Here is a 27,700-nt window from a genome sequence, read left to right on the forward strand (position 1 = left end):
CACTGAGAGGTTACCACCAAGGGCTGCTCAAACCAGCACAAAGCACCCAGCTGGGAAGGAAAGCTGCTTTCTGGGCTTAGCAGTTTTTGAGGATCAGAGTTCTGCTAATTCCTTTCAATAAGTTACAACTCCCATTTTTGCTGTTTCACAGCTGAGTGATTTTTACTGAGGCAACAAGCCCTCACAGAATTCTAGAAATGAACAGCAGGGCAATCAGGGCTCCACATCACCTACCTCAATTAGCTCTTTCAGTGATGCCTGCACAATCCTTGGTAATTCATGTCCAGGGCAGAAGCCTGGTTCTCTTCCTCTCACCATAAATCTTGCTACAAATGCACAGCTCATAGAAAGCACCACCCATGAGGAGCTTGGGCTCTTCATTTGACACCAGATGCCCCCATAAAGTACAGTGAGGCCACACGACTGCAGGATGGAAGTCAATGCTAGAAAACATTCAGAAGGCTAAGTCTGAAATGATGCTTTCAACTTAACACCATGAGATGCCTTCTGAAATTTCTGGTACACAATATTGGAGTGGCATCATGTGGAAATCATCCACCTGCAGGGTCTGGAACTGTTTTATTGAAGACAATTCTTGGTGTAAAAAAGGGAGACATCCAGATGACCTTTAGCTTGTGTTAACAAGGCTTTATCCCTGTTAGCAACAATAGGAATAAGGAGTTTCCAGCAGGAGTTTGGAGTGATGCCTAATTTTCAATCTAGATACTGGAAATCTGTTGAATTTCAGAAAGAAGGCACTCCAGGGTTTGTTGATCCTGGTCAGAGGAGGCCAAGTGGGCCCACAGAGGCGGGCTAGGTGTTGGAGAGGTCTCACAGCAATGCACTCACCCGTTCTGTGATGCTTTGGGTTTGCCAGCTGGGATGTGATGCAATCCCTTTTCAGAAGCACAGGCCACTGAGCAAACCCTCCCACCAGCAGCCTGCAAAGGTTCAACCCATGTCAGACAGACAGGTTAAATAATTACACCACCAGCACCATCCCAACGGGAGCCATGGGCTGAGCCAGTGCAGTAGCAGAGTGTGAGAGCAAATCAGAGGATTTGGCAGCAGGTACCTGTTGTTCTTATTGCATTTAAAATCTAAAATTTCCTTGCCTTGGCGATTTCAATGCCTATTGAAAGGCGAATGAAGCATGTGACTGAATGAGATCATTGAGGGGAAAAAAAGCACATTCATTCTGCTTGCAAAGAGCTGGACTCCAGCAGCAGCTGCCATTAATTAACCGGGGTTATTATTTATATGAGCCAGTTAATAGAGATGTTGTTTAAATCTACTCTTCTTATCCACTCAGGTTTTGAAGAGTTGTGATTAGAACCAGAAATATCAATAGCTGTGGGCTGGTGTCAGCAAAATAATTGTGGTAACTGCAGTAAGCTCAGGGAAAATGTTGCTGCAAACTGATTGAACTTGCTTTCTTCCTACAGGGAGATGTGGGCTTACCTGGTTTAACTGGGTTCCCTGGACCACCTGGTAGAAAGGTAAGAGTGTTCTTTTCTAGTGAATCGGATCAGTAATTTTATTTTAAAAATTTTATTTTAAAATTTTCTTCTATAACTCTGCCTGAAAGATTTAATTCAAAGTCCCAGTATCCACTCAAAGAGCCTTATGCCTGTTCAGCAGGTGTATAACCTGGGGAGATGGGCTGAAGCAGCTGCCTAAAGACTGTGCTAGAGTATGAAATGAAATTCTGGGTACAGAACTCTGTTCCTTCTTTGTATTCCTCATCCCTCTGCACCCTGACACTGGGTGTTCCTCAGCAAGCTCAGTTTAGACCTGGTGCAGCCAGTGCATCATCTAAAGGGATGGTTGGAGAACCAGCAGCAATACTCAAAGCTGAATTCAGAACAGTGCTGGCATTCCAAGGAAATCACCACTGTCTATCCTGGTAAAGCACATTTCAAGAACATATCTGTGTGCCTTCCCTCTTTATTTTGCTTGGAGACTGCCAGCACTGGTCAGGTTTTGCTTTATTTTCTTCCATATTGATGCTTCAACACCATCAACATCACAAACAACACATTCATGCCTAGAAAAGAGGCATGTAGGGATAAAACATAAGATCCATCCCTGTTTTCCTGAGGCAGCAGGGTGTGTTTCTATCCATGCATTCAAGCCTGCACAGCAATACCTGAGCCATCCATACCTGGAGCTCAGATCTTTCATACATCAAGGACATTTCAGCTGAGTTTCCAGTTCCAGGTTGGTTGGTTGGTTTCTTTTTTTGGAAGCTGGTCCTGTTGCAGGGAGCTGTTTGAGTGGGGCTCAGTGGCCATGACTCCCCCTCCCAGCAAGACAATATTGCCACAGCTAACCTGAACAGTTAAAATTAGCATCTTGTTTCCATCACTTCATCAGTCAATGGGCCATTGACCATACACTGTTGCTCAGGTCAATTAGCTGCACACAAACACCTCCTCTGGTATTTTTTAAGACTCCAAGGAGAGAGAGAAGGTGTGGAGGAGGCTGAAAGGAGCCCTCCCTCTCCACCATTATTTGTTGTATGCTTTATACTACAACCAAATTGCCAGGAGGAGGGGCTGAGTTTATTTTTCTACTCCAAAGCTGGTCATGCTTGGGGTGCTGTGTGGAGTAGGAGCAATTGAGTGATTAATTACAGATCTTATGCTGTCACAAACAAGTTCTAACTAATAGGGTGCAAAGAATACCATTTTCCTGGTATAACAGCTCATAAAACAAAACCTTGTGGTTACGATCAGCAAAATGCAATGTCAGGAGTGCAAGAACTCATAGTGGAAAAAGCAGAGAAGGAATAGGAGATTGAACAAACATTCCCAAGTCCAGCACATGGCCTTCACATCTGATCTTAACTCCCACAGGACAGGGTAAAGGCAGGGATATGCTTCTGTTTCTTCAAGTAATGAGCAAGTTGGATGTTGAAATTTTTCCTTTGGTGCAGCTTAAAAACACCTCCCAGTAGCACTAGTCTGGCAGTGGGTTTGGTGTAACCTGGCTTTTATTAGCATCCTGCATTAAGCAAAAATTTACAGCTGTTGGAGAAATGTTTGGAAAAATTCTTTTTTTTTTTTTTTTTTTTTTTTTTAAATCTTGGTTGCCTGCTGGCATTCTCCCAGTGAAAATACACTGCTGCTTGGCTCAGGGTGGGCAACATATCTTGGCTACTGGAAAACAGCAATGCCTTGGAAATGGACATCCCTCCTCTCACTCCATGGAGGTGCTGCAAAAAGGGCTCTGAGGGCTTTGATCAGAGAACACCATGTAGAAACCTTCAAATGGGTAAAATATTTCACCAGGAGAAACAAAATGCATTTCCCACTAAATGAAACCACTGTCTCAGCAGCTTGAGCTGGAGCCACAACCAGCAGCCTGTGGTTTTGGACAGTGTGGCTCAATCCTTAGTGCCTGCCTTGGGAATGCTGGTAGACTTGGATTGGGCCTGTAGGATTGGACAGGCTGATCTCAGAGCACCCCTGAAGCTGTTTTAGCTCCACACATCTACAAGCACATGAAACTGCCTTAGGTGTGTTTCTCATCCTCTCCACACAGAGCAAATGGTGCTTTTGCAGACCAGGAAGGGTGGCAGGACTTGGGTGTCCCCTCTGTGCCTGTGAGGTATCTGTGGGCTTTGGCTTTTGGTTTGGGGCTGAAGACCACAGCTGCCTTGGAGACAGATCTCAGCAGAGCAGCATCATTGCTCCAGAGGAGAAAACAGAAGTGAGAGAGGCAAAGCTTCACTGGAGTCAGGGAGCAAAGACAGAGCTGGGAAGTGGTCAGAGCTTCAAAACATCCTCTATGCCTGTCTCATCCCCTGGCCCCTTAATTCTTCACATTTCCTACCAAAGTGCAGGATGATCCCTTTAGCTAGGAGAGAGTGGATTATAAATATCATCACAGATGAGTAAATCCTTCACTGGAGTTCAATTTCCTTTCCAAATCACAGCCCTTTGTGTGGAGTGCCCTGTAAGCATCACGAAGTGTTCGGATAAAAGAGCAAATGCAGTTGTTTTCATACCCTCTGCCCTGTCATTTTAGTGCTATTTGAAGAGGATTTTAGCAGGTAAATACTTTCACACAAAGCTGTAACATACACAAGCTTTCCTGGTTTTCCTTCATTGTAATTCACCTGAGGCAGAAATAACTGGGGTATATTGTGAGGAAATACATCTTTGAAACTCTCCAGAGCCCAGAATATGTAGTGAGGAGGATATTTAATATAACATAACAGTAGCACATAACAGTGCCTACATATTTAGGAACATAACATATTTGACCTAATTGTCATTCACTTACCACTACAAAATTGGTGCAAAATTTAGTTCAGGACATTCTTTGAGCATCTCAAGGGACCATCATGCAACCACCTGCTTTGGGTGACATTGCAGGCTCAAAATCCCCATCCTGCAGAAATCCAGCTGGAGCAGAATGGTTCAGAGCAGCCAAGCCAGGCACATATTTCTTATCAGTGGAAAAGCAAGATATTGTTAAGCGTGGTGCTCCAGTTGTCTAGAGACAAGGCAGCTCCTGCTGCAGACTGGAAGAACTGGGCAGTGGTCCCAGGAGAAAACCCTATGGAAATCTAAATTCCAGGGAATGACTGGGGATGCTGAACTCAGGGATGTTTCTGTTGGAAGCTCTCACCTTCAGGCCAGACACCCAAGGAGGATGGAGCATCCTCCCTCCTCTCTGTGAGCCTCTGCCAAGGAGCCAGGGAGAGGATGAGCAGGAGAGGATTTCATGGGGCAGATTCCTGGAGAGGGGCAGGGAATCCTGTGTGCTGGTCCTACTCCAAGAACTTCCAGTGAGGAATCTCTGTCTGAAATGTCCTCACAGCATTTGGAGGAAGGACCCTCGAGGTGGTTCAACCAGGGGCTTTCAGGGCAGCCTTGTCAGAAGGTGCAACTCTGTCCAGAGCCAAGGCATTTCAGCAGAGCCAAGCAGAAGAGAGCTGGTGAGAAGGGGATCAGCATCACTGCAGGCCAGACTGTCTGGAATAACAAGGCAGGAGGAATGCAGAGGGGAGAGGGCAGTGGCCAGCATGGCTGGGAGCACTGCACACCCTGCCAGCAAAGGCTCAGGCTGCAGGTCTGGAATGGCCCGTGGGAAGAATAAAAAAGCTGTTAAGCAGAGGTGTGGACCTGGGAGCAGAAACAGTCCTGGGTTCGTGTGGAGAGTGGAGCCAAAGGCCAAGTGCTTGGTCACCCCTGTGACTGGTGATGGCTTCCAGAGCAGGGACACTCCCTGTGGGCTTCACAGACAGATGAGGTGTGCTGGAGCCCTGGCCAGGACAGGGTGAGTGGCAGGGACTGAGGGACAAGTAGTTGTAACCCACTCTTGAAAGCAATTTGTTATTTCTTTAGTATTTGTTCAAGGATTGTTCCATGTTTATTTTTTTTCCTCTCCCATTTGTTTCAAGTTAAATTTTCTGCTCGCTCTTTTTTTTAATCTTGCTGCTAGCCCAGCTAAACAGTCATCTCTGTAACTGAGTTCAATCTCCTGATCTGCTTCTCCTGATGGAAGCTTGTTTTAAACAGCTGAAGAGGGAAAAAATCTGAACTGTCCATCACATAAAAAATTCACTCTGTTTGAAGGGAGCTCTAGGTAAATCTAGGAGAAAGCAAACTCCCTTAAAGACACACAGTGCTCAGTCTGCAGTCAAACAGGCTGCCCTTGTCCTGCTCCAGTGTCTGCATCCCCACAAAAAATGAAATATTGACAAACTGCAGCAGGATTATGAAAGAACTGTGAGAATGATTTGAAGCCTGAAACACTTGCCAGTAAGCAAGGTGGATTAAGAAACTCATTCTAATTAATTCAGCAGAAAGCAGGTTGAGAGGCAGCTTGCTCACCATTTTTAGTAGCTTCATAATGGAGCACTCTGGATCTTGTAATAATTAGATTAGAAAAGCTGGAAGTTGGACAAGTTCAAGGTAGAAAAATTGGAGTTTCCTGTGACAGTAAATGGTTGTTTTGGTGTTTCCTGTGGCATTTCAAACCATAAAGCAAAAGTAAGAGCTCTGAAACACAAATGGCTCATGTTGCTGTAGTCCCCATTGTGCCCAAAGCCAACATTTAATTTTGTGGTTTCCTGAGGATTAAGGGCAGCCTTGCTCAAGGTGTAGATTACAAATAGATCTGAGCATGGAGACCACTCCAAATGTGTTCATGGAGCAATTCCTTCTGGAGTATTTACCACCTCAGACCACAGCAGGGCACATCAGCAGGTTTGGGTGGTGCAAGCACAAAGCAACCTGATAAAAGTTTTCATGATTGTGTAATGCTCTCTAAAATCCTACTTCTCCTCAGAACTTTAGTCCCACCTGCAAAGAGAAATAGAAACCAAACCCAGATTATTGTACTACATTTTTGTTTCTTAGTATTCATCTCCTCCATCCTCTTTTGACAGGGATATAAAGGCTACCCTGGACCACCAGGTCACCCTGGAGACCAGGTGAGTTTTCCCACTTCCCAACAGGGGAGCTTTGAGGAGGGATGGATTTGCTGGCTGTGATGCTGGTTTGGCTCTGGTGCAGCCTGCTCAGTGTGGACAGGCAGCTGCTCCCAGGGCAGCTGGGCACACACACAGACCCAGCATCCATGGCATGGTGGGAGGAGGCTGCCTTGGAGCTCCTACATCTAATTTCTAATTTTTACTGCTCAGTTTACTTGGGGGAAGAAAAACCAGCTCACCATCCCACCCCTTTATCTGTCTTTTTACATTAATTTCACCTGGACTTTACTAACCACGCTGTGTTAAGTCTATGTGATTCCCTTCCCAAAGCCCATTCCCCCCCTCCCCTTTTCTCCTCCCTCTCTATTTGGTTAAGTTTGATGTTTGCAATGCAGTAAAAAAAAAAAAAAAAGGCAATGAATAGCAGGCCCTGTTAGCAATGATGTTAAAGGATATTATACATGAATCCATTTAGTTTTGAAGAATTTTGGCAGTGCTTTCCCACCAGCAAAACGGTTCCATATGCCAGATATAGATGCAGCCTTACACCTTCTCTTAGTGTCCTTGTTCCAGATTCTCTGCTGCCTTCCCCCAAATGGAGGGAGAAGGAGAAACAGCAGCACTGCTCAGTGCATGGATCCCTTCCTTGTGTCTTCACCCTCATTAATTAACTTCATTATGGACCCTTAATATTGTTTTCCTCTCAATAAATGTGCATCAGGTTAATCCCCTCAAAAATGATTCAGCTAAAACCCCTTCCCAAGTGGCACATTCACCTGACTTTTTGTGCTTTTGCTTTTTTTTCTCTCCAAAGGGTGAACAAGGACCAGCTGGAAGTCCAGGTGCCAAAGGTTATCCTGGCAGGCAGGTGCAGTAAATCTCATCGTGCTGTGCACAGAGTAGGGATTTGGGTGTGCAGGTAGCTAAAGACATGCCCCACTAAGGACAGTGCAGTCCTCTAGAAAATGTTGGTATATTTGAATATTTGATCTCTGAATATTTTCCTTCTTCCCTCCTCAAGGTGTTGTAGCAATAACACAGTCTTTCAACTCTGAACTGTTGTTAGAAAGTATTTTGTGGCTATGATAGATAAAACCTGAATTTCTACAGCAAATTATGGCAGATTTTTCTTCAGCATAACAATAGGGAAAAAACAGAACAGCAGAGCACAGAACGGCACGTGCAAGCTGCTAACCCTTCTTTTCTAGGCATATTTTACATCTAATGTTGGACAAGTTAGAAACCTAGGATGGAAAAAGGTGTATTTATTATTGGAGGAGGGGATTTAGATGAACTCCCATTAGTAAAATGCACTGGCATAAAACCTATATATATACACACACAGTGTTATGCATGAACTGTAAATATATATATATATATAAATCATATTTGCAGCTGCAAAAAAGATAATGAAAGACAATCAAGTAATTGTTCTCATGCTGAAAAAAAATCACACAAAGACAGCTTTAGGAATGGAAGATTGTGCATGAGGTAATGGATCAAGATTGGACACTGTTGTCCTAATGATGGAAGATGCTGAGTAGTGTAAAGAAAACAGGAGAATTTGCAAGATTCTAAAAAATGGAATCTCTTGGAGGACAGAACACCCAGCCCTATAACTTTTGTGGTGAAGTGAGTTTGTCAGGGTTTTCTAAAATGGACAGATTTAATGTTGGATTCAGCCACATTTATCTGTAAGCCAAGAGACCAGGCAGATGTCAAAGATTCCAAATGCTCTGTCCTGAGTCTTTCAGACTTATCATGAGTTTGGATGTGAGTTTTTTATGCAGATGTGTAGGTTATTGGATTAAATGTGAACTAGACCTGCAGAACAAGTCTGCATCTCTCTGCTCCAGACTGTCAACAAAGCATGACCCATTTTAAATTGAAAATTAAACTGCTGCCTTGCTTAGCACACTGGAGAGTGCAGATGGCAGAACTGGATGGGAGCTTTATGCACCTGACTAAATGCTCCATTCATACTCTGAAAGGCTCTTAGAGCTGAGCATGCCAGAGAGTCTCCTAGGTGTGAATGTGTGTTAGATGGCTAATGAGAAGACGTCCAAGAGATTTTGGACATACAAGGTTAATGAATGCTGTTCAGCAATTCAGCCCATCAGATAAGCAGGATGAAATCTGTGCCTTTACATTCAAAGAACAAATCTGCCTTCTTAAAAACATGGTTTGGGTCAGGAAAGTGACTTTTTTTATTTTTTTAAGGCAGCTTTTTTCAGCCTATCTGAATCCTGCGTGTATCCTGCATCAGGGCTGTTTACTTTACAGAGATTTTACTACTTGTTACTCCTGTCAGCTGTGCTGGCTCTGCAGCCATGGGAGAGAGTGCTTGGCTCAGGTTTGGTTTGTGCATCACAGGCAGGATTGTAACTTCACCCCAATGCCTGAAATCTTTGGCAACGATGCAGGAGCCAGGAAAGAGCACAACCCAACTTTCACATCCCAGGCTGAGCCTGCACTGCTGCCAGCTGAACAAAATATGGACTTAGCCTTTTTTTTTTTTCCCCCAGAAAAATCCCATCAAAATTTAGAGCTTGAAAAAAAATTGATCTGGAAACTTGCTAGAAGGCAATAAACATGAAAAATTATTTTGCATTTTTGCACTTTCCTTCTTTGCAGTATTTTGAGTGAGCAGCATTAGGCATAGAATTAGAATGGGGAATTAATTTTCAATTCTTTCCATAGCTGATGCTGCAAAGGGTTAGAGATATCACAGTACCTGCATTGCTAAGTGACTCTCTGAGCTGTAGGAATTTCTCATTGCACCTAAGCAGGTATTGGAATACATTTGCTATGCATGTGTTTGCTCAGGCAGGAAGATGAGTGGAGAGCTGTTGGGCACAGAGCATCACTGTGCCTGGCATCCCAAGTGTAACACAACCTCTGGGCACCCCACTGCATCAGCCCTTGTGGTCTTTATCATCAGAAATCTCAAATTCAGCCCCAGGGAAGGCTCAATGTGTGCAGCAGTCTCAGGTTCTGCCGAATGCCAGCTCCCCAACAATGGCAGATCTGTTATTTGCATTATTTGGTCTTTTTTTTTCTCCTTTGTTGATACTCCTTGGATGCTTAAAGCAAAACCTTAAAGCAGAACCATGCAGCGCTTAAAGCTTTAAGAAGCACTTAAAGCAGAACCATGCAGGGATGGTGCTTGGGGGGTTGGCACTGCTTTTTATTTTAAGTTAAAGCTTGTCCACATTTGTCTTTGTTTTTTTTCCCTTCTGTTCTAGGGTTTACCTGGCCCCATAGGGGAATCTGGCCCAAAAGGCACTCGGGTAAGCAATCTTTCATTTGCCTTTTCTCTGCTTGTTTTTATCAAAGACTTCTCAAGAAACTTGAGGCTTGATTTTGCAATTCTGAAGCTGGTTGCTATAATTTGTTGGGTTTGGAGGATTTGAACCATGCACTGTTAAGTTTTTTTAATTAAACATGGAATGTACCTTGATCAAAGTCCCCCAATAGTGCTGATGATAAAGTCAGCCCCTTCAGAGCTCACATTGCAGGAGAGGAAAGAATGGCTTACAAATTCCTATCAAAGCCTGCAAGCCCCATGTCCCAAAGGCCTCTTTAGTTTCAATCAGTGTGGTTCAGCAGACTTTAACCACGCTGAGTATGGGCTCATTTGGGCACAGGCCTGGTTTGGGAGTGGTCTATATCATTATGAACAACAGCAAGCCAGCATCTTGAAGCCATGTGCAAATACAAACAATATCTCCGTTCTGTCTGGTTTTGCTCACCAGAAATAATTGCTGGGGTTTTATTCTCACTGCAAAGGATTCTTTTTTTATTACTACTTAAGGCTCTTGTTAATCACATTTTGTTCTTTTCCTGCAATTATAAATTCACAATGAGATCCTAAGCCAATAAATCCCCATTTCTCCAACATGTGATACTTTCTCTATATGCAGTAAATTCAAGCAGCTGGCTTTCATCACTAGGAAAACTGCAAGGAATAAACAAATGCTGACCCTGTAGCTAGCAGTATTCCTGAGCTGGGAAGGGAGAGGGCACATTCAGTTCCTGCAGAAGAGGAAAATGTGAGACTCACCCCACCTCTGCAAGGACTGAAGTTTTCCCTGGGGCATCTCTTCACTGCCCTAACCAGGACCTTGTGTAATTATCAAGTGGTAGATGTGCAGAATGTAAGATTTGGAACTTATTCTCCATTTTGCATCCCTGAGTGGTGAGGACTGAAATATTTATAAATACCCAAGGAAGCCCTTTCTTAGTTCAACCTCAGTAAATCAGAATTGGGTGCTAAGGTAAGAAATGTGCATTTTGTGGTTTAAGGGAGCCAACTCTGGAGCTCTGGACTCTTCTTCATCCTCCACTTCTACTTTTTCCTTCTCCAGGAAAAGTTTGGGAGTTATGTGGTTTCTTTTAGGATTCAGGAGGCAAAGGCAGGCAGGATCATTTAAATGTAGCATTATTTCCCAGCTAGGTGTTGTCCCTAAAGGAAACACAGCCCACAGGGAGCGATGGACTGGGGAAAAGGTTTGGTGGGGTTGGCAGATAGAGATTTAGCAATGATGGAGAAAGAAAGATGAGAGAAAAGCAGTGTTAGCACTTGGCTCCTGTAACAGTGAGGTGCCACGGAGGGGGCTCCCTGCTGAAATTCACTTCCTCTGGATTTGGCATGCTTGGCACCAGTGGGGCCTTTGCAGAGGCCCAGCACACAAGGTGACTTTGTCCAGGCTGCTGAGCAAAGGGATTGAACACAAGGCTGCCATTGTGGCAAGGGAAGGGAAACACTGTGTTTTATGCAGCGTGTCTTGTCTCAGCAGGGCCCCAAGGCCACAGAGAGACCTGGAAACACAAGGTTTCTGATGAGTGTGGAAGCAGCAGGTTTTATGTGAAATGTGCTGGTGCAAAGGTGGTTTCCCTATGGTGTGGGTGTGCAAGTTGAGCCTCACATCAATCCCCCAAGCCTGGAATGTCAGGTCCAGCCTCTCCCAGCCCATGCAGCGCCTTCAGTGCTTGGGGTGATGCAGGTTTGCACATGGTCTTGGTGGTGCAGGGACAGGCTTTGGGCAGAGCCAGGACTCACTGCAGGGTGGTGGCAGCCCTGGTGCCAGGAAAAGGGGGGTTTGCCTCAGAAGGGGCTGCAGTGTGTGACCACCAGGTAACACAACACAAACAGAAAGGGCTTGTACAACAGGACAGCTGGAAATGAGTGTCAAAAGCAAAGAAAGAGACAAAAGGAGGTGTAGGTCTGTGGATTACTTTTGCTAACCTCGAACCAAGCTCCATTTCCCTCAGGTACACTTAGAGCCAGCCCAGGTAAGGTTTCTTCTGGCTGTCCTCTTGCTGCCTGGAGTCTTCCTGATCCCTGGTGTGAGGGTATGTGCCCTTGGACTACATCGTGGAAGCCAGCACCATGCAGTCCATGGGCATATACACTTGCCTCAAGGTTTATTTCATCACGGCTGCCACTGACCAGCGCTGGAGGCTGCTCTGCTCTTCAGGAAGCACAGATTTACTGCATGCTAATGGAGAAATGTGTTTGACTGCTTGTTTCCTCTTTTCTTTAGGGCTATATTGGTCTCCCAGGATTATTTGGGCTACCAGGAGCCGATGGAGAACGAGTGAGTATTTTGTGAAGAAAACCTTGGTGTGTTGGTTGAATGCAGTTCTTCAGAGCCTGATGTAATCTTCTCTATCCCTGCTCCCTGAGGAAGGAGGCAAGCATGCCTAATGCTTACCTATCCCTTCTTTAGTCTCTTCCTACCCTTGAATAAGGATCTGTGTCCCTGTATAATGCTGATGTTCAGCTGAGGAGAACCCAGGCTTCAGGCAGGGCCATCAGACCTTGCTGTTGACTACAGAGGAATTTTTCTATATTCTCCTTCACTTGAAAACCTGCCTTCCCTCTCCCCCTTGCCAGCTCATCTTAGTGAGGTGGGGCAGGGTGAGGAGAATGTCCATGGAGATTCTCTGCTCCCACAGGAATCCCCTCCCAGCCACGCTGTCCCAACATTTTGTGTGCCTGGCTGGAGATGTTTGGAAAGAGCCTGGCTCTTGGAAGGGACAGTGCTGAGCTTTCTGAAAATGGCTTTATTTCCAGTTGCATTGAGTTGGGCAGTCAAGCCCGGGGCTGTGAGTGGGCAGCTGTGGCTGTGCCCTCCCTTCCTCCCATCCTTTTCATCGTACCTTCCCCCAGCCCAAATTTCCAGAGCTTTACAGGTCATCCCTTGCTTTTCCACTCTCCATCTCCACACCCTCCCACCTGCCTGATCTCTTCCCCTTCTCCCCACTACAAGAGCTCCTAAAAGGATCACTGGAAGCCAAACACAATTTGATTCCAGCCTTTCCTCCCTCAAATGCAATCTCCAGAAAGCAGAGAGGCCCTGGGACCATGTGGGAGTGCGCCTGCCTGGGAGGGGCCTGCCCCGCGCTCTGGCCACGCTGATTTAATGCTTGTAGAACTAAATAAGAAACATAAACACGAGTTCTGCAGCGAGTGCCTCAGCAGTGGCCCTCATTTGGTTCCAGACCAGTAGCTTAATGACTGCTCCTGCTAAGCCCAGCCCCAGCCTGGGGATGCTGCCTGCACGTGGCCTCGGGAGGCCGCAGTTAATGGGTGAAGGTTAATTGTCTTCTGCTCTCGCAGCCCACTGCAAGTAGCTGACATTTTGATTCCCAAACAATGCCACAGTCATTAGCCTGTTTTGCATTCTCCTTTCTCTTCTCATTTTGCTTTGTATTGTTGGTTGGCTGTTTGATTTCTCAACCAGAACTTTTTTTTTTTTTTTCTCTCTGTGTTTTTTCCTTGCAGGGGATCCCTGGAGTTCCTGGGAAGAGGGGCAAGATGGGTAGGCCGGTAAAGTTTTTCCTCGTCTATTATGCAGACCTTGTTGAATGAAACTGGGAAGAAGACATTTGGCTTTTGGCTGGGTCCTTTCATATCTTCAAACAAACCTTTCCATGTCTGTCTTCTCAAGCAGGAAGAAAACCAAAGATAGAGATATTGCTCTCTTCCTTTCTTCCATGCTCTGCTCAATTCACAGGCTTTATTGCTCTTTTCCCATGCTCCCTTGGACCTTAAACTTCTCAGATTTTCTTCTACAACATCTTCCTTCCTGTCCTGCCTCTGGCCAATTGCTTCCCTAGATGCACCTTTTAATTCCCACCCATGGCTGCAGTGTCCCAGGTGTCTGTAGTGGCTCTGTTCCATCTCCTGCTTTGCACTCCCACCAGCTCTACCACAGCTTCTGTCACTTCTATCACATCTATCTTCTCTTCTTGCTGTGTCTCTCTCCAACTCCTGTCCCATCCTGGTTTCTGTAATGCAAGTGTGGTTTTGTGTAGAAACCTTTTTGTTCTTGGTGGTACAACAGAATTGGGGAAGATGTGTTTAAGGAGCAAGGAGGCACCAGGGAGATGTGAGAGCTCGGCCAGGAGGAAGAGGTGTTTGCAAGCTGGGCTGAAGACAACTGTGAGAGCTGTGTAGGAGAACAAGGGGGGCTGTGCTGACTCTAGTAAAAAGCAAGTGGGAAAAATACTGAAATGAGCAAAGAAAAGGACAGAAAGGAAAGACTTTACCCCATCAACCTTCTTCCAAACAGTCCTGTATGCCTCCTTTAGGAAGCTGGATGAAGCTTTTTGCTCCAGGAACCAGCAGAGAGCTCAAGCATGTCGGAGCTCTGTTGTGTCTCATTGCCTTTGCACATTGTCCTTCATGTTAGCCTGAGTTTCCTCTGACCTCTGGACATCATTGCACTCACAGGCTTCTTGCAAAATGTCCACTCACCCACACATGGAAAAATCCAATGCTTTCCCTTTGTCCCCCTTCCCAGGAGCCCCCCACCCACCACTCACTGATGTTCTCACTGCAAAAGCCATGCAGACACCTTGGCATTTACAGGATTTCTGCTGGTCAGAGTGACTTTGAGATATGTACAAGTCTCTTTTTTCAGCTTGGCAGTCGAAGGAGTTAGGATTCTTCTTGTTTATTATTTTTTATTTATAACATTCTTTCTCTGGCCTGCTGAGGTCTGTTCAGCAGGTCAGACAGAGGCACATTTACTGCCCCCAGGTGCAGTGTTGTCTTTTATACTAAAAACTACGTGTACATTATTTACAATAATTTCCCAACATCTATCACCTATGTTAGACAGTGAGTTTCTACTTTAAACTAACCTAAAAGTGTTAACATCACTCAGCAGATGGAGGCTAGGAAGAAGAAAGAAGGACAGGGCACGCCCAAATTCCTCCATCTTGGGACCCCGAGCCCCCTTTCTAAAACCCCAAAAATTTACTTTTCACCCTGTGACCAACTAACTATTATTCTACTTAAACTCTCTTGACTTGCAATTCTTCATATAAAGGTGATAATTTGCTCCATGGGTCAAAATCCAAGTCCCAGGTGTCTTGGGCTCTGTGCCAGGGTCTCTGAGCCCCCTGGCAGGGGCTTGAGCCATCCAGGACAGCCAGAGCGATGTCCTGGGTTCTGGTGGCAGTGCAGACACCTCAGCAGTGCAAACAGCTCAGCAGTGCCACATCCATCCTGCCTCTCCTTTGCCTGAGATGGGGAGCAGTCAAGCAGATTTTTTTGGAGGGGTACTGGAAATCCATACCAGATCTTTTGCAAGCTGCTGGTTGCACCAGAAACCTCTGTGATGAATAAGTGCAGCGTCCGTGGTGTAACCATGACTCGCTGGCCAGGGCAAAACAAACACAGCAACTGTTGTTAGGTGCAGGGGCTCTGCTCTCTGCTCTCTCTGCACAGAGCACGCTGCAGGCTCAAAGCCTTCCAGCTGTTGGCTGGCCAGGATTTGTAATCTTCCAGGCAAGGGTTTCGGTCTGGCGGTCACTGCTACGAGCAAGGGGCTCCCCTGAGATCAGCAGGGAATCTCTCAGCTGTGGAGGCATTCAGGCTGGGATCTAGGGAAGGGATTAAACGGCTACACGTGAGCACCTTTGTTCTGCTTGGCTCCTTCAGAGAGCTCTGGCTCCATCCCTGGTTTATGATATCAGGTTTAATAGGAAATCTTGAATGGGCCGATGCTGACGATTTGAACTTCCCAGCGTGAACAGAAAGATTAAGTGACATCCACAGTTATTCAGGAAGTCTCTGGGAGAAATGGAAAGCATGAACCAGCTGACCTGATTCTCTTTCCAACACTTATCTCCTGGCCACTGCTGCCTCCCAGCTGCCTTGGGGTTTTTGTGAGCCTTCTGGGATTTCTCTGGTCTCTCCCATCCCTGCTCCCTTAGATTTGCTGGTGTGGCTGTTGTTCCTCTGCTGTCTCCGTCTTGTCATTGCTGAGGGGAGCTCTTCCAAGCCCATATTAGCTGCCTTCAGAGCTGGTGAATGCTCGAGAGAGGAGGAAGGAGTTGGTATCACACATATTTCTGTACCTAGCTTTGTTTGGGAGGAGAGCTGGCAGTGGATCAGTGCTCAGCCGAGGAGGAACTGGGGGCTGGGGGAGGTTGCATGTGACACCGTGGGCCTCTGAGAATGATGTAAGAGGGAATGATTAAAATAGAGGAACTGGACATGAGTCAGAGCTTGAAATCCTTCCAGGGAAGTAAAGTTTTGCAGAGCTGAGAGGGACATGGTGAGTCTGTCGTGGAAACAGCTGACTCCACCTCTCCCTGCCCGACATCAGCGATGCAGGAGGCCAGTGCATCCCAAAATATGAGCCCTGGAGAGGGAGAGGGCTGGGGGTGGGCTGGGAGCAGAGTTATGGTTGGAGCCCAGTACACAAAGGAGGCTGAAATAACAGGAGTCTGTACATCTCTGGATCTGCTTGGTTTAGAGGTGGGCTGGGGAGCTGGAGCTGATGCAGCTGCCTGATTAAACCTTCAGTCTTGCCAGTGCAGTGGCTGAAAAATATGTCTTTTTATGGTGATTTTTGTGGATTTTTATGGTGTTCAGCTGAGCAGCTGGGGAAAAAAAATATATATAAAAACAAGACCCCATCAGCGGTGCTGGGGGAAGGAGTGAGAGAAGCTGTTGATAGCTTGTCTTGCCATGCAGAGACAATGTGCCAGTCCTGGTTCAGCTTTGGGAAGGAGCTGTGCTGCCACTGTAGGAAATGACTCATAGGAAGAGTAGGAGATAGAAGTAGCTGAAGGAACACCAAGCTGTTCTTGTGCTGTGGGAGATGGGTAGCCACAATCAGGAGTGTCTGCACTGCAGATTGTATTAAACTTCAAATGGAGTGGAATATTTTCAGAAGTTCTTAAGCTCTGCTAGAGGAAAGGACTTAAAGGCAAAACTTCAGGAAATATATCCAAAGAGCTTTGAGCTCTTTTTTGGTTCATCTTTGGTTTTGATGTGTGCTTATATCTCTCTTTTTCACATAGTGTTCACACTGCACCAGCTGTGCTATTTTTTATCTATGATTTTTTGCTTCCAATCTTTTTGTTAGTAGTATTCTTTTAAAAGAGATAGAAAAGAAGGAAGAGAAATTTAATTCAAAGACATACTTAGTAATTTTGAGGTTCATCTGAGGTCTATTCACAAGTCAGTTAAACACAACTTAGGTTTCCTTACATTTTTCTAAGAACCTGGTGGTGCTGGTCCTGCACTCAGAGCCTCACTGTGTCAGGTACCATGCAAACACCTTGTGAAAGAAAAGCCCTGGCCCAAAAGGTCCACAAAACAGCACAGGGATCAGGGCTGGAAGGGTTTGGTAACAGCAGCACAAGTAAGCCATGAGCACCACGAGCAGATATTTCTGTCTCTGTGCTCATCGTTCTGGTTTCTCCCCATGACACACAGTGTCACACAAGCTGCTTGGCTCTTCCAGCTCTGTGCAAACCAAGGACAGCACTGTCTTTGGAGAGCTCTCCTTTGAGCTCAGCAGCTGAAGCTTAGCGTGGAAATGCCAAGGATGACAGCTCATGTCTCAAGGAGGAGGTGCCATAAAAAGGCACATGGATTTGGAGTCACAGGGATCAGCATGGGAGTGAGTCCAGCAGGGTCCCTCCCCTCTGTCACCCACAGTGTGAGAGCCAAAGGGAGCTGGCAGCCACTGGAACCAGCCTCAGAGTTTGCTGGGAGCACCAGTGCAGTGCCAGGCTGCTGAGCTGGCCACAGGCAGGATCCCCCTCTCCAGCTCTCACAGAGAGAGGCACCCTCCCTCTCACCAAGCTCTTTTCCATGTGTGCTGTCTTCTTCTGTGGTGCCTTATCATGCATTAACTCCTGCCTCCAGTGAGCACCAAGATGCAATATACTGGTTTTTCCTTCATCTGATAAGCTGTCAGAAGGTCATGGGGTACCCCTGCCCTCCCCACCAGCATGAGCAGGCTCTTGCATCCTATGAAAAGGCATCAATTGTGTCTGGATAGCCAAAAGCAGGGCTGCCTCTGGGTCAGGAAGGTTTCATTTTGTAGCCTCCCCAACCTTTTGATGGAGGGCTGAGATAGATCCATCCTTGGACAGATCCAATGTCATCCTGAGATAGATCCATCCATTGGATAGATCCAGTGTCAGAGCCTGGGGTTTGCCAAGGCTCACAGGCCCAGCTGCTGCCCATGCACACAGTGGGGAGCCAGGCTCTGCCGTGGGTCTGCAGGGGCTGGCATGGCCACAGAGCACTGACAAAACAAATGTTGCTTCTCTCTGTAGGGACTAAGGTGATAAACATCTCCTCTCTTGCTCCAGTCTTTTCTCTGCTTTGGATGCAGCTGAGACCCTTCCTTGAGTGAGTGAGCCAAGAGTCTCCTGCACCACATGAGCACTTGGGAAACTGGTAACAGCATTTCATGGTACTCTCAGATGTGGCCAGCCAAAGCCAGTAGAGAAATGAGTGGGCTGAAGAGCTGTGTACAGGTAACTCCACAAGATGAGCCTCAGGAGGGAGCACAAATGGTCTGTAGGAGCTGATGGACAGGACTGGGCAGTGCTGTCTCGTGCCAGTACCCCAGCATAGCACCAAAATGTTTGGTGCCTTGTTCAGGAACTGATTAATTTAAAAGCAGAATATGCTTTTAATCATTCTGTTTGCATGAAAAGTCCAGTGGAGGTCCTGAAAACCAGCCATGAACAAGGCTCCTCTTTTAATGAGAGAGTTTTAGCCCATGGATCAGATGTTTCCTGTTAGCCATTTAAGTAAATTCTTTGCTTTTTTTTTTTTTTTTTTTTTTTTGCTTTATTAACCTGAATTTTTAAAATAGATGTGGTTTGAGCAATCAGTGACTTTTTTTAATGCTGAAATTGGACACTGGAGCTGGGCAGCTGGTCTGGTCTCTCCACCCCTCTTGGCCTGGTTCACCACTCTGAAATGCAGGCGTGAGCCCAGAGCAAATGTCACCATCTCTTTTTGGCCTGAGCTGTGTTCCACACGTCTGGAGTTTCCCAAATCTCTGGTGAGGTGCTTGCATGGTTACTTCTCACATGTTCCTATGTCCAGGATTACACCATCCAAATAACCTGGAGAGGTTGACAATATCAGTATGTATTTCATTTTTTAAGAATGGGCAAAACAAGGTACAGAAAACACAGGGAAAAGGTGCCAAGAGCTATAACTTCCACTGAAAGAAAAGAAACAATCACAAAGATATTTTTTTTCCCAAGAATGCTCCTAACTGACTTGTCCATCTTCATTCAGAAATCTCATGAGGAACTGAACCAAGGTCTTCCAGGCATCTTTAATCCTTCAGGGGAAAGCTCATTCATAAATCAAAGCTGAAAAACTATTCTCCTTAGAAATTATAAAGAAAAATAATGCAATTGTCACCTATGAGTCTGAAAGCATTTTGACCCCTAAAGCTGCTTGACTTCCTTGGGCAGGAGGCTGCTTGGATTGGCAATGTTGGCCAGAGATAAGGAGGGGCAGTGGCAGGCTCGGTGCTCTCTGGCATTAGGCCAACGTGTCTGTGCACTGGTAACTCAGTTAGAGCCCTGCAGAGCAGGAAAAGATCCTGTACCAGTGGGAAAGGAATGGAGCAGGAGCGTGGAGGGGCTGGCGTTTCACTTGAGTGATGTTTGGCTGGAGGGGCTTCAGGAAATTTTTCTTGTGCTGCTCCTGCTGTACTCCCACAGCTGGAGGGAGAGTTTTGTTTAAAAATGCCCTGAAATCTTTGTCCCAAGAGGTGACACTGAGCTGTGAAGTCTCCTGGGGGTGAGAGCAAAGCTTCCATTGAGGTGGCAGAGGAGCAGAGCTGCAGCAGGACCCCCCTCCATTCCCACATCTCCCTCTCTGCAGGGATGAGAAGTGCCTGGACCCAGGGGAGGGCAGAGGTCCCTGTGTAGCTGTTGAGGCACAGCAGGAGCACAGGGTCTGCCAGGATCCCTTTGGGGTGAATCCTGCAGGGGCTGAGCCACCCCCTGCCCACCTGTGGAGGGGCTCAGTCTGCTCTCCACACCAGGAATTCTCTCAGAGGTGTGAGCTGCCAACATAAGCTACACTTGTTTGTTTTATTCTCCTTCTTTTTTCCAGTGAAGGCTTTCTCTCACCCTCAGCCCTGCTTCTCCACCACCTATTTTTTTTTTCCTTCTTCCTTACTTAAATTATTTGACTTGCAAGTTCTGTCCCTGGGGAGGTTCCTGGGCAGTGATTCACCTGGCCAGAGCCAACTGGCAAATAGAGACTTTTGCAGACAAGACAGGAGGGCTGGTTGGTTTGAGCAGCTTCACCTTCAGCCAACAGGAAAATAAAATCCTATTTTTGGAGAACGATTCTGTTGGCATGAAGACCTGCCAGGATTCTTCAGAGCAGCAGCTGCCAGACTGCCTCCCTTACTCCTTCAGGGAAAGTGCTTTAAACTGAATCAGATGTTGTACACACACAACACACCCAGCCACACGTGAGCACCTGAGAGGGCTTGGGGGGAGCAAAGGACACCGTGTGTGTCACCAGTCCCTGCTCCTTGGGGACAGCTGCTTCCAGGGACAAGGGACAAGGAGCTGCCCTGACAGGAGCAGTGCTTTGGCTGACAGCAGAAAGGGCAGGCTGCTCTGTTTGCTTTGAGCAGTGGAAGAAAGGAAGGGGAGGTGGAGGGGGATGTAATCCCCTGATGCAAGAGGAGCTGGTTCCAGTGTCTGTCTAGGTCTGGTTGTTCTCAGCAGGAGTCTCCTGCTCTGTGAAAGGATGCCCTTTGCAGGGAGCGGGGATGAAAGGAATTAAGGCACTATTGGAACATCTCAAAGACAGAGACTCTGTTGCTGCTTCAGCTGCAGACTCCTCAGTGAAAGCTGGGATAAATCAGTTTGTATCTCTGTGTCTCAGTTCACAAATCGTGAACCCCTGTAAAGCTCTGCTTGGGCTGGGGACAGGGGAGCACAGGAGCACCCAGAGGTTGTTGGTGCAAAGCATCTGCCTCTGTGCTCTCTCTCCAGCTCCTCATCTTGCTTCTTTCATTGAACTTCTCCTTCAGACAATGTGAAATCCATTCAGCTGGACATTTTCCCCCACCTCCTCTCTGAATTTCCCAGCTGTGAGATAGAGCCAAAAGTTTTGTCATACCTGACTGGAGCGCTGTGGAGGAGCACCCTGCTGGCTCCTGGCCAGCACAACTTGTTAGTCGAGCATTTTCTCCCTACTTCTGCTGCCATTTGCCATTCCCTTCCCTGTCCTGGTCCTTCTCTGTCCATCCTGTCCCTCCCACAGAGCAGGCTCTGTATTTTTCACTGGGGTGTTTACCTTTGCTGTCCCAATCCTTAAGCATAATTTCCAGTGAAAAAAAAACACCTTGGAAAATTATGGATTTTCTGTACCAAAACCCCTTCTGCACTCACAGGAGACTCTGAATCTGCTGTATTTAATCTCTTTCAAAAGTCTCCTGTAATGGGCTGCCAGTTGTGACCCTCCTGTCTGCCAGCACCATAAAATGAGCTTCCTGCCCCATGTGTTCTCCCTCAGCCTGGGCTCCTCAGGCTGTTGGAGCAGAGCATGGGAGAGCAGAGGTGTCACTGCTTAGGGGAGTGAAACCAGGGGGATAACAGAGTCTGCTTGTAAATTCTGGGCTGCTTGTTTTAGTTGAATAGTGCTAGTTCTGTTCCTAGGGAACAGCTCTCTCCTTTAGACTCAGGCAGGAGAGGCACCAAAAAAATAGCTTTTACAGACGTGTGAGATCCAATAAATTAGGACACTGTGGTCACTGGAACTGTTATTGTGGTTTAAACTGCTACTGCTTACCCCATGGAAACAAAGTGCTTTCTTTCTCATTAGGGGCTTAAAAGATTGATTGTTTCCTGCTGTGCAAGAGCTGTGCTGGGACAGCTTTCACAACCTGGTTTGGGTCTTTGCAGCCTGCATGAAGGCTGAAATATCCTTCTCCATGCCACAGCCACCAGCCTCAGCCTCCTTTAATGTGCAAAACCTGTGCTAAGCTCGACTTCTGGGCTAGGATGCCTGGGGGTAGTTGAATTGAAGCTGCTCCTTGCATTTGTCTCCTCCTCTGGGTTTGTTTTACAGTTTGGGGCAAAATGTACCAGGGGACATTTAGGGGGACACCAGCCACCCCCCCAGCAATGGGTGAGCTGGGTTGGGGGTGCTTGTGCCAGTAGTGCAGATGCTGTGTTAAGGACAAAAAAGGTGTTGGCCAGGATGGGGCTTTGGTGCTGAGTGTTGTCCTGGGCCTGTTCTGCTGTTCTTCTCTGCTTCCTCCCACTCTGACCCTTTTCCATGCCCTCTTGAGGGCTGGCAGAACCCAAGCTCTGTGGGCAGTCACAGCCTGCTGTGAACAGGTTTTATTGCTGAATCTCTTGGTTGCTGGGTGGTATTGGCCAAGTGACCTCAGGTGCTCAGCTTCACCTTCCAAACACAGGAATAAACTGGTTTTCTAGATATTTGGAGATCTAGTGCTGGAAAACCTGTGTAAATTTAGACTTCTATTAACTCTATCGACCAAGTGCCTCAAATTTCCTGTGATTAAGCAGCAAGGTTAATGCTGGAAACTGAGGCATAAAAAAAAGTGAAACACATGTGCAAAACATATGCATTTAAATAGTTCCTTATCTGAGTTCTTTTATTCTGGCACAGGAGCACATTGTTTATGTCACACTGCCACAGTTTTAAACCAAATTCAGACAGTGCTGTTTTAGTCTGGAGCAAGCATTCTCCTAGCTGATATTATGCTGCTGTAGCAATATTGTTTTCATTGTACCATTCAAAGCAGTAAAATCTCCCTGTGTTGGTGAGAGCTCAGCTCCACAGCAGAGAGCTCAGCAGCCACAGGGCCAGGCTGCAGCTCAGTGGCACCCATGGGCCACTCCATGCCCAGCTCTGTTCCCTGAGGAAGGAAGGAGAGATGGGGGAATGCTGAAATCTGCAGCAGTGCAAGTACAGTATCAGTCTGTGCACACTCATATTTTCCTTGGCAAGCCACATGACTGTAAACAGCAAAATATTCTGGCAATCTTCTTTTTTTTTTTTTTCTGTCTTGCCTGAGCAATGAGTTTTCCCTGCACATCTCTCTTCTGATCTGATTGATTCAGCATGTAGAAGAGTTATTTTTCTCCTTTTTTCATTAAAGAAAATTGTAGGCCCCCCTGCCTTCTTGTTATATTTGACATCTTTGTCTCTAGATGGCAGAAGGCTGTTTCCAGTGGTTGCTTACCACAGCCTCTTGGCATGTGCACAGGCCTCAGGGATGTAGTGCCTAGCTGGAGAAAGGCAGACAACTTTCCTATTCTCAATGATTCCCACAAAATAAAAGTGTTGAATCCAAGCAAGCAATATCTCATGTCAGTTCAGTCCTTCATGCTGTAGAGAATTGGTACAGAAAAACTGAAATGCTGGCTCTGAGGTCAGCAGCAGAATTTCTGTTGACCTAAACAGGTCTCCCATCTCTCACCTTAGATTTTACTGAGCAACTTTTTACCTTTTCTGTTCACCAGGAGCTGTAAACCCCCAAAGGTCAAGGGAGGTCTTGGATGACAGTTTCCCAGTGTGGTTTTCCTGCTCTGTCTGCTGTGATCATTTCAGTTTTCATTGTTGCTGATGGGTTTCCAGATAAGCATTGTCACCATTGGCTGTTGCATTCCACTCAGATTTGCTTTTCCCAGTGTTTGTAGCATGCAGGGAAGCAGGCAGGAGTGGACAGCATCCTCTCCCTTTCTTCTTCTCTGTTTCTTAAGCTCTCAGGTATTTCAGAAGATGCCCATGTTGCCCTTCATATTCTGGTGAGCAGAGAAGGGGATAAAGCACTTTTACTTTGACTCCCAATTCGAGCTCTTCCTGTGGGAGACGGAGCATGGCAGGACAGGGAAGAGAAATCTGCTCTGGGATCTGCTTGTGGCAGGGAATTGGGGGGCTTAGAGGAGCACAGGGTCTGTCCAAGAGAGAGAGAGAACGTGTCCCAGCACTGTGTTCTGGCTCTGGCTCAGCACCTCCCCTCCCTTCTCTACAATTGTCTGAAGTCTTCCAAACTTGTCTCGGATATAATGAGATGAAGTCTTCTTTTGTGGTGACTTTTTCCTGTAGTAAACATGGCCTTTCACAGCCCTGGGGTGTGGGCTGGAATGAGTTTGGAAGTGTTTGCTCCTCTGGCAAGCTGAAAGGGAGTGAATTCACCAGGCATCTCCCATCAGCTCCATTAAGCATCTGCATGGGCTCCAAGAGGCTTTGTGCTGTCCAGCTATCCTGAGAGGAGGGGATGCTCTTCAAAGGGTCCTGTTAGCAGACAGCACTAAATAATTCACATTGCAATCCATTTTTAATATAGTCACTGCAGTGAGTTTGTGAATCAGGAGTTTTGGCCTTGCTGAGCTGTGCTGGTGTGGCAGGAGTGGTTTGGATGAGGACAGGCAGGCTGGTTGTCCCACATGTCCCCATGTTCTGCTGCTTCCCAAAGTGCTGCACGGGGTGCAGGGGGAGTGGTTTGTAACTGATTGACTGCACCAGGGAGCCTCAATAACTAACATTCATGTTTGCCTCCTCTTCTCAGGGTTTTCCTGGGAATTTTGGAGAACGAGGACCTCCAGGCATCGATGGGAACCCTGTAAGTTCATAACATTTTCCTTTCTTTTTTTTTTTTTTTTTTTTGCAGTAGACAGCACACTGTACTGCATCATGCTAGTTTTGGGGAGTTTTTTTAATCTTGGTGGCACCTGCTGGTTGGTTTTGCCCCTCCTGAAAAAAAAAAAATACACATCCCTGCTGAAAATTCCTGTGTTTGGCTCCTGTAACTGTCAGGTCATTTGCCCTCACTTTTCTGTCTCCATCTCTTGCCTTCCCTGCACCTCAGTCATGACAAGTACTTTCTTATCCAGAAGGTGTGGCTAGGAGAAAATAAAGAGAAAAAAGGCAAGGATGTTGCTTTGGCAGAGTAGGCAGTGTTGGACCATGTTGTCCACACCACAGGGCACAGATTCCCTGCTCCAGTGTCTGGGAGCACTGAGGGACAGACTCCACAGCCCAAGCTGCTGCCTGCATCCTCAGCCAGCCCTGGGACTGCATGGGGAGTAAAAGTCTCCAGTCTCCTGAGATCTTGCCCTTCAGTCTTCATCTGACCCCTGCTGGCTTCCTAAGAGTGGGATGTGTCTCCTGGGAATTGGGTCAGGATGGTCACTGAGGTCATTTAAGCAGCTGGGTGCTGATAAAGTTCAATTTGCTCTGCTCTTGTAGCAGTAAACTGTGGGGATGTGCTGTGTCTGCCACTGCTCACAGAACGTGTCCTCGTGGTTTGCAGCAGCTCTCAGATGTATTAATTATCCTAAATTATTTTCTGAATGACTTTGTTGGTTCTCCCCGAATTAGCATGTGAGCAGCACTGATTCATCTTTGAAATTCCTGCTGCCTTGGTTATTCACACATAATCACCGTGCTGCTCTGGGGTTTGAGGGGATGATTTGTGTGAAGTAACCCACTCCACATGTGCCTGCAAGCTCCCATTCGTCATGTATGCAGCATAAAAGTTATTTTCACAACAGACTCCAATCACCAAGCCAAGCTCAGCTACAGCTCCAGCCTTTGTGGGAATTCAGTACAAGAATCATAAATGCAGTGAACTGAAAGAATGATGTTCCCAAGGAACACTTCTGCAGGACTTTTCCCATCCTTCAGTCAACTTAAGCCATGGGTCAGAGTGGAATCAGTAGTCCCAAAGTGGAAAACATTCTGATTGTACTGCTATTTCCAGCCAGCCCACCAGGAAGAGCAGGAATCCTGCAGGACAGGAAGACTTTTTTTTTTGTTTTCCCTAAATAACTTATTTTGTTTTCTTTTGAATATGCAAGTTGTCTAAGCCCCATTCAGAAGATGTTCTCAATGCCAGTCAGCTGAATGGCTGTTCCCAGAGCCTGGGAGAGCAGCAAATGTCCCGTTAATTCACCCAGAAGGATTGCTCCTCTTTCATCTTATCAACGGCTCTTAAATATTAATGTGCCTTGGCCATGGCAGAATGAAAACAGACTGTTTGGGCTGACTTAAAGGGAGGTTCACAGGGTCACAAGTGGAGTCACAGACGCAGAAAAATGCCAGAAAGTCTGTTTGTGGAGCGCACAAATATGCTAGGTTTGGTAGGTGGGGTGTGCAGCTGAGCTGTCAGGGGCAGGAGGGCCTCAGGCCCGGCTGCCACATCCTCTGTTTGATCCCCTGCTGGCTGGGAAGGCTCAGCCACAGCCTCTGATCTCCTCTGCAGCCCCTCCGGGCACAGCTCCTCCAGCCCAGGGGCATTCTTCCCTCCTGCCAGCTGATGAGAACTGTCAGCCATGGCATTCCAGATCCCACGTTCCCCCGGAGTGCTTCAGCCACTCCAATTAGGCTCCTAATCACAGGAATTAGACGTGGGAAAGGGCTGTTGATTCATCTCCTTCTCTCTTGTCCCAGTGCCCGGTCCATGTGCTGAAAAAAGGAGAATAGAGCCTGATTTCCCTCACAGGTCAGGGACTGATAGCCAGGAAAGGCCACTTGTAAATCCTTCATTTCCTAGACCAGGGAATGGCTCAAATTAACAACTAGTCCTGTCCTCATCTCTCAGGGGAGTCCACCCCCTCCTCTTCCAAGAGGAAATCCTCTTCTGTTAGCTGTGAGCTCATGCATTTCCACAGACAGCCGTTCTCCTGAGGAATAGCAATAGGACACAAGTCAGAAAATCTGGGAAGTGCCTCTTGGAGCTGGTGGGCCCAAGAGCTGAGCATCCCCCCAGCCTGCAGCCCAGCCACCCTTCCTGGGGAACCCAGGCCACCGTGCAGCTCCTGTGCTCAGCATTCCTGGGATGCTCCCTTTCCTTCCTGAGCCAGTAATGCCAGGCCTTGGCTGAAAGCTTGCAGCCGACCTTATAACAGTAGCTCTGAGGACACAGAAATCCCACCCATGAGGAACAATTGCTCCACAGATGTCCCAAGTATGCAGGAAAGGAACTGGCCATTAAAAAAAAAAGGAAAAAAAAAAAAAGGCAATTTTAGGCTGGTTGAGATTATGAAACGCTTTTTTGTGTGTGTGCTTGCCCAATAGTCCTTTACTCCACTTCCCATAAAATAAACACACGTAACCCTTTAGCCAAGGAGCCCTGAGCACATTCAGTCACGTTGCATCCCCTTCTCTTTCCTTCTCCACTAGGCAAAGCTTTCCATAAAAGGGGAGCTCTATTGCACTGGAGGGGGCTCCACCAGATGTGCACCATAAACTGAGCAGGGCTGTCAGAGGAAGTAGCCAGCATGATCCAGAGCAGGGGCAGGACTGTCTGAGTGAAAGGGAAGTTCAGCATTTCCAATGCACTTGTTTTGAGAGGCCCTGCTGGAGATGGAGGTGTGTCAGAGCAAGTCCTTGCCCTGGCCAGCAGCTCACTGTTAGCATGGCCAGGACAGGCTGAGCACCCCATGGTTGCTGAACTGCTCAGGGACCTGGGTAGGTGAGGGTCTGGCAGAGCTTCTCTGCTCTGCTCCACTTGGAGATGCCATCAGGTACCTGCTAGAGCTTCTTCATGGCTTTGGAGAGCTCACACAGAGAACGTTTGTGGTGAAACTGAGCAGCCAAACCAGCTCCACAAGCCCCATCAGCAGTCTGACCCTTGGAATGATGAGCTCCAAGGTGCCAAAACACTCCCATTTGCCAGCACCAGAACCTGCCATACCCTCTCCCCAAACTACCCAGTTGCATTTTCATGCAAGTCTACCTTTTCCTATTATTTCCTACCTTTTCCTTTTATTATTACATAACCACTCCCAAAACTCACCTTTCCCAGTGCTAAAGCAGCAGCTTTCCTCTCCTTCCCACCTTAGCCTTGCTCTCCCCATGTCCCCCGCTCCCTCTCCCTGCCAGTGGCTGGGTCTCACCTGGGGCAGGCTCCCACCTCTCCCCTGAATTGTTCCTTTCATCCAGCCTGCTCCTGGGAGGGC

At 47.0% G+C, this 27,700-nt stretch overlaps 1 protein-coding gene across 1 annotated transcript in view; it reads left to right on the forward strand.

The window, feature by feature from the left end:
• Positions 1 to 27,700, forward strand: part of COL27A1 (collagen type XXVII alpha 1 chain) — a 144,937-nt gene that overhangs the window by 37,793 nt on the left and 79,444 nt on the right. Inside the window, exons 7-13 of the mRNA XM_066562636.1 lie at positions 1,446 to 1,499; positions 6,404 to 6,448; positions 7,263 to 7,316; positions 9,694 to 9,738; positions 11,995 to 12,048; positions 13,239 to 13,283; positions 24,307 to 24,360. Of these exons, the coding sequence (XP_066418733.1) occupies positions 1,446 to 1,499; positions 6,404 to 6,448; positions 7,263 to 7,316; positions 9,694 to 9,738; positions 11,995 to 12,048; positions 13,239 to 13,283; positions 24,307 to 24,360 (351 nt within the window). The remainder of the gene's footprint in view (positions 1 to 1,445; positions 1,500 to 6,403; positions 6,449 to 7,262; positions 7,317 to 9,693; positions 9,739 to 11,994; positions 12,049 to 13,238; positions 13,284 to 24,306; positions 24,361 to 27,700) is intronic.

This window comes from Molothrus aeneus, chromosome 19 (genome assembly GCF_037042795.1).
Source record: "Molothrus aeneus isolate 106 chromosome 19, BPBGC_Maene_1.0, whole genome shotgun sequence".
In the NCBI taxonomy this organism is placed as follows: Eukaryota; Metazoa; Chordata; class Aves; order Passeriformes; family Icteridae; genus Molothrus; species Molothrus aeneus.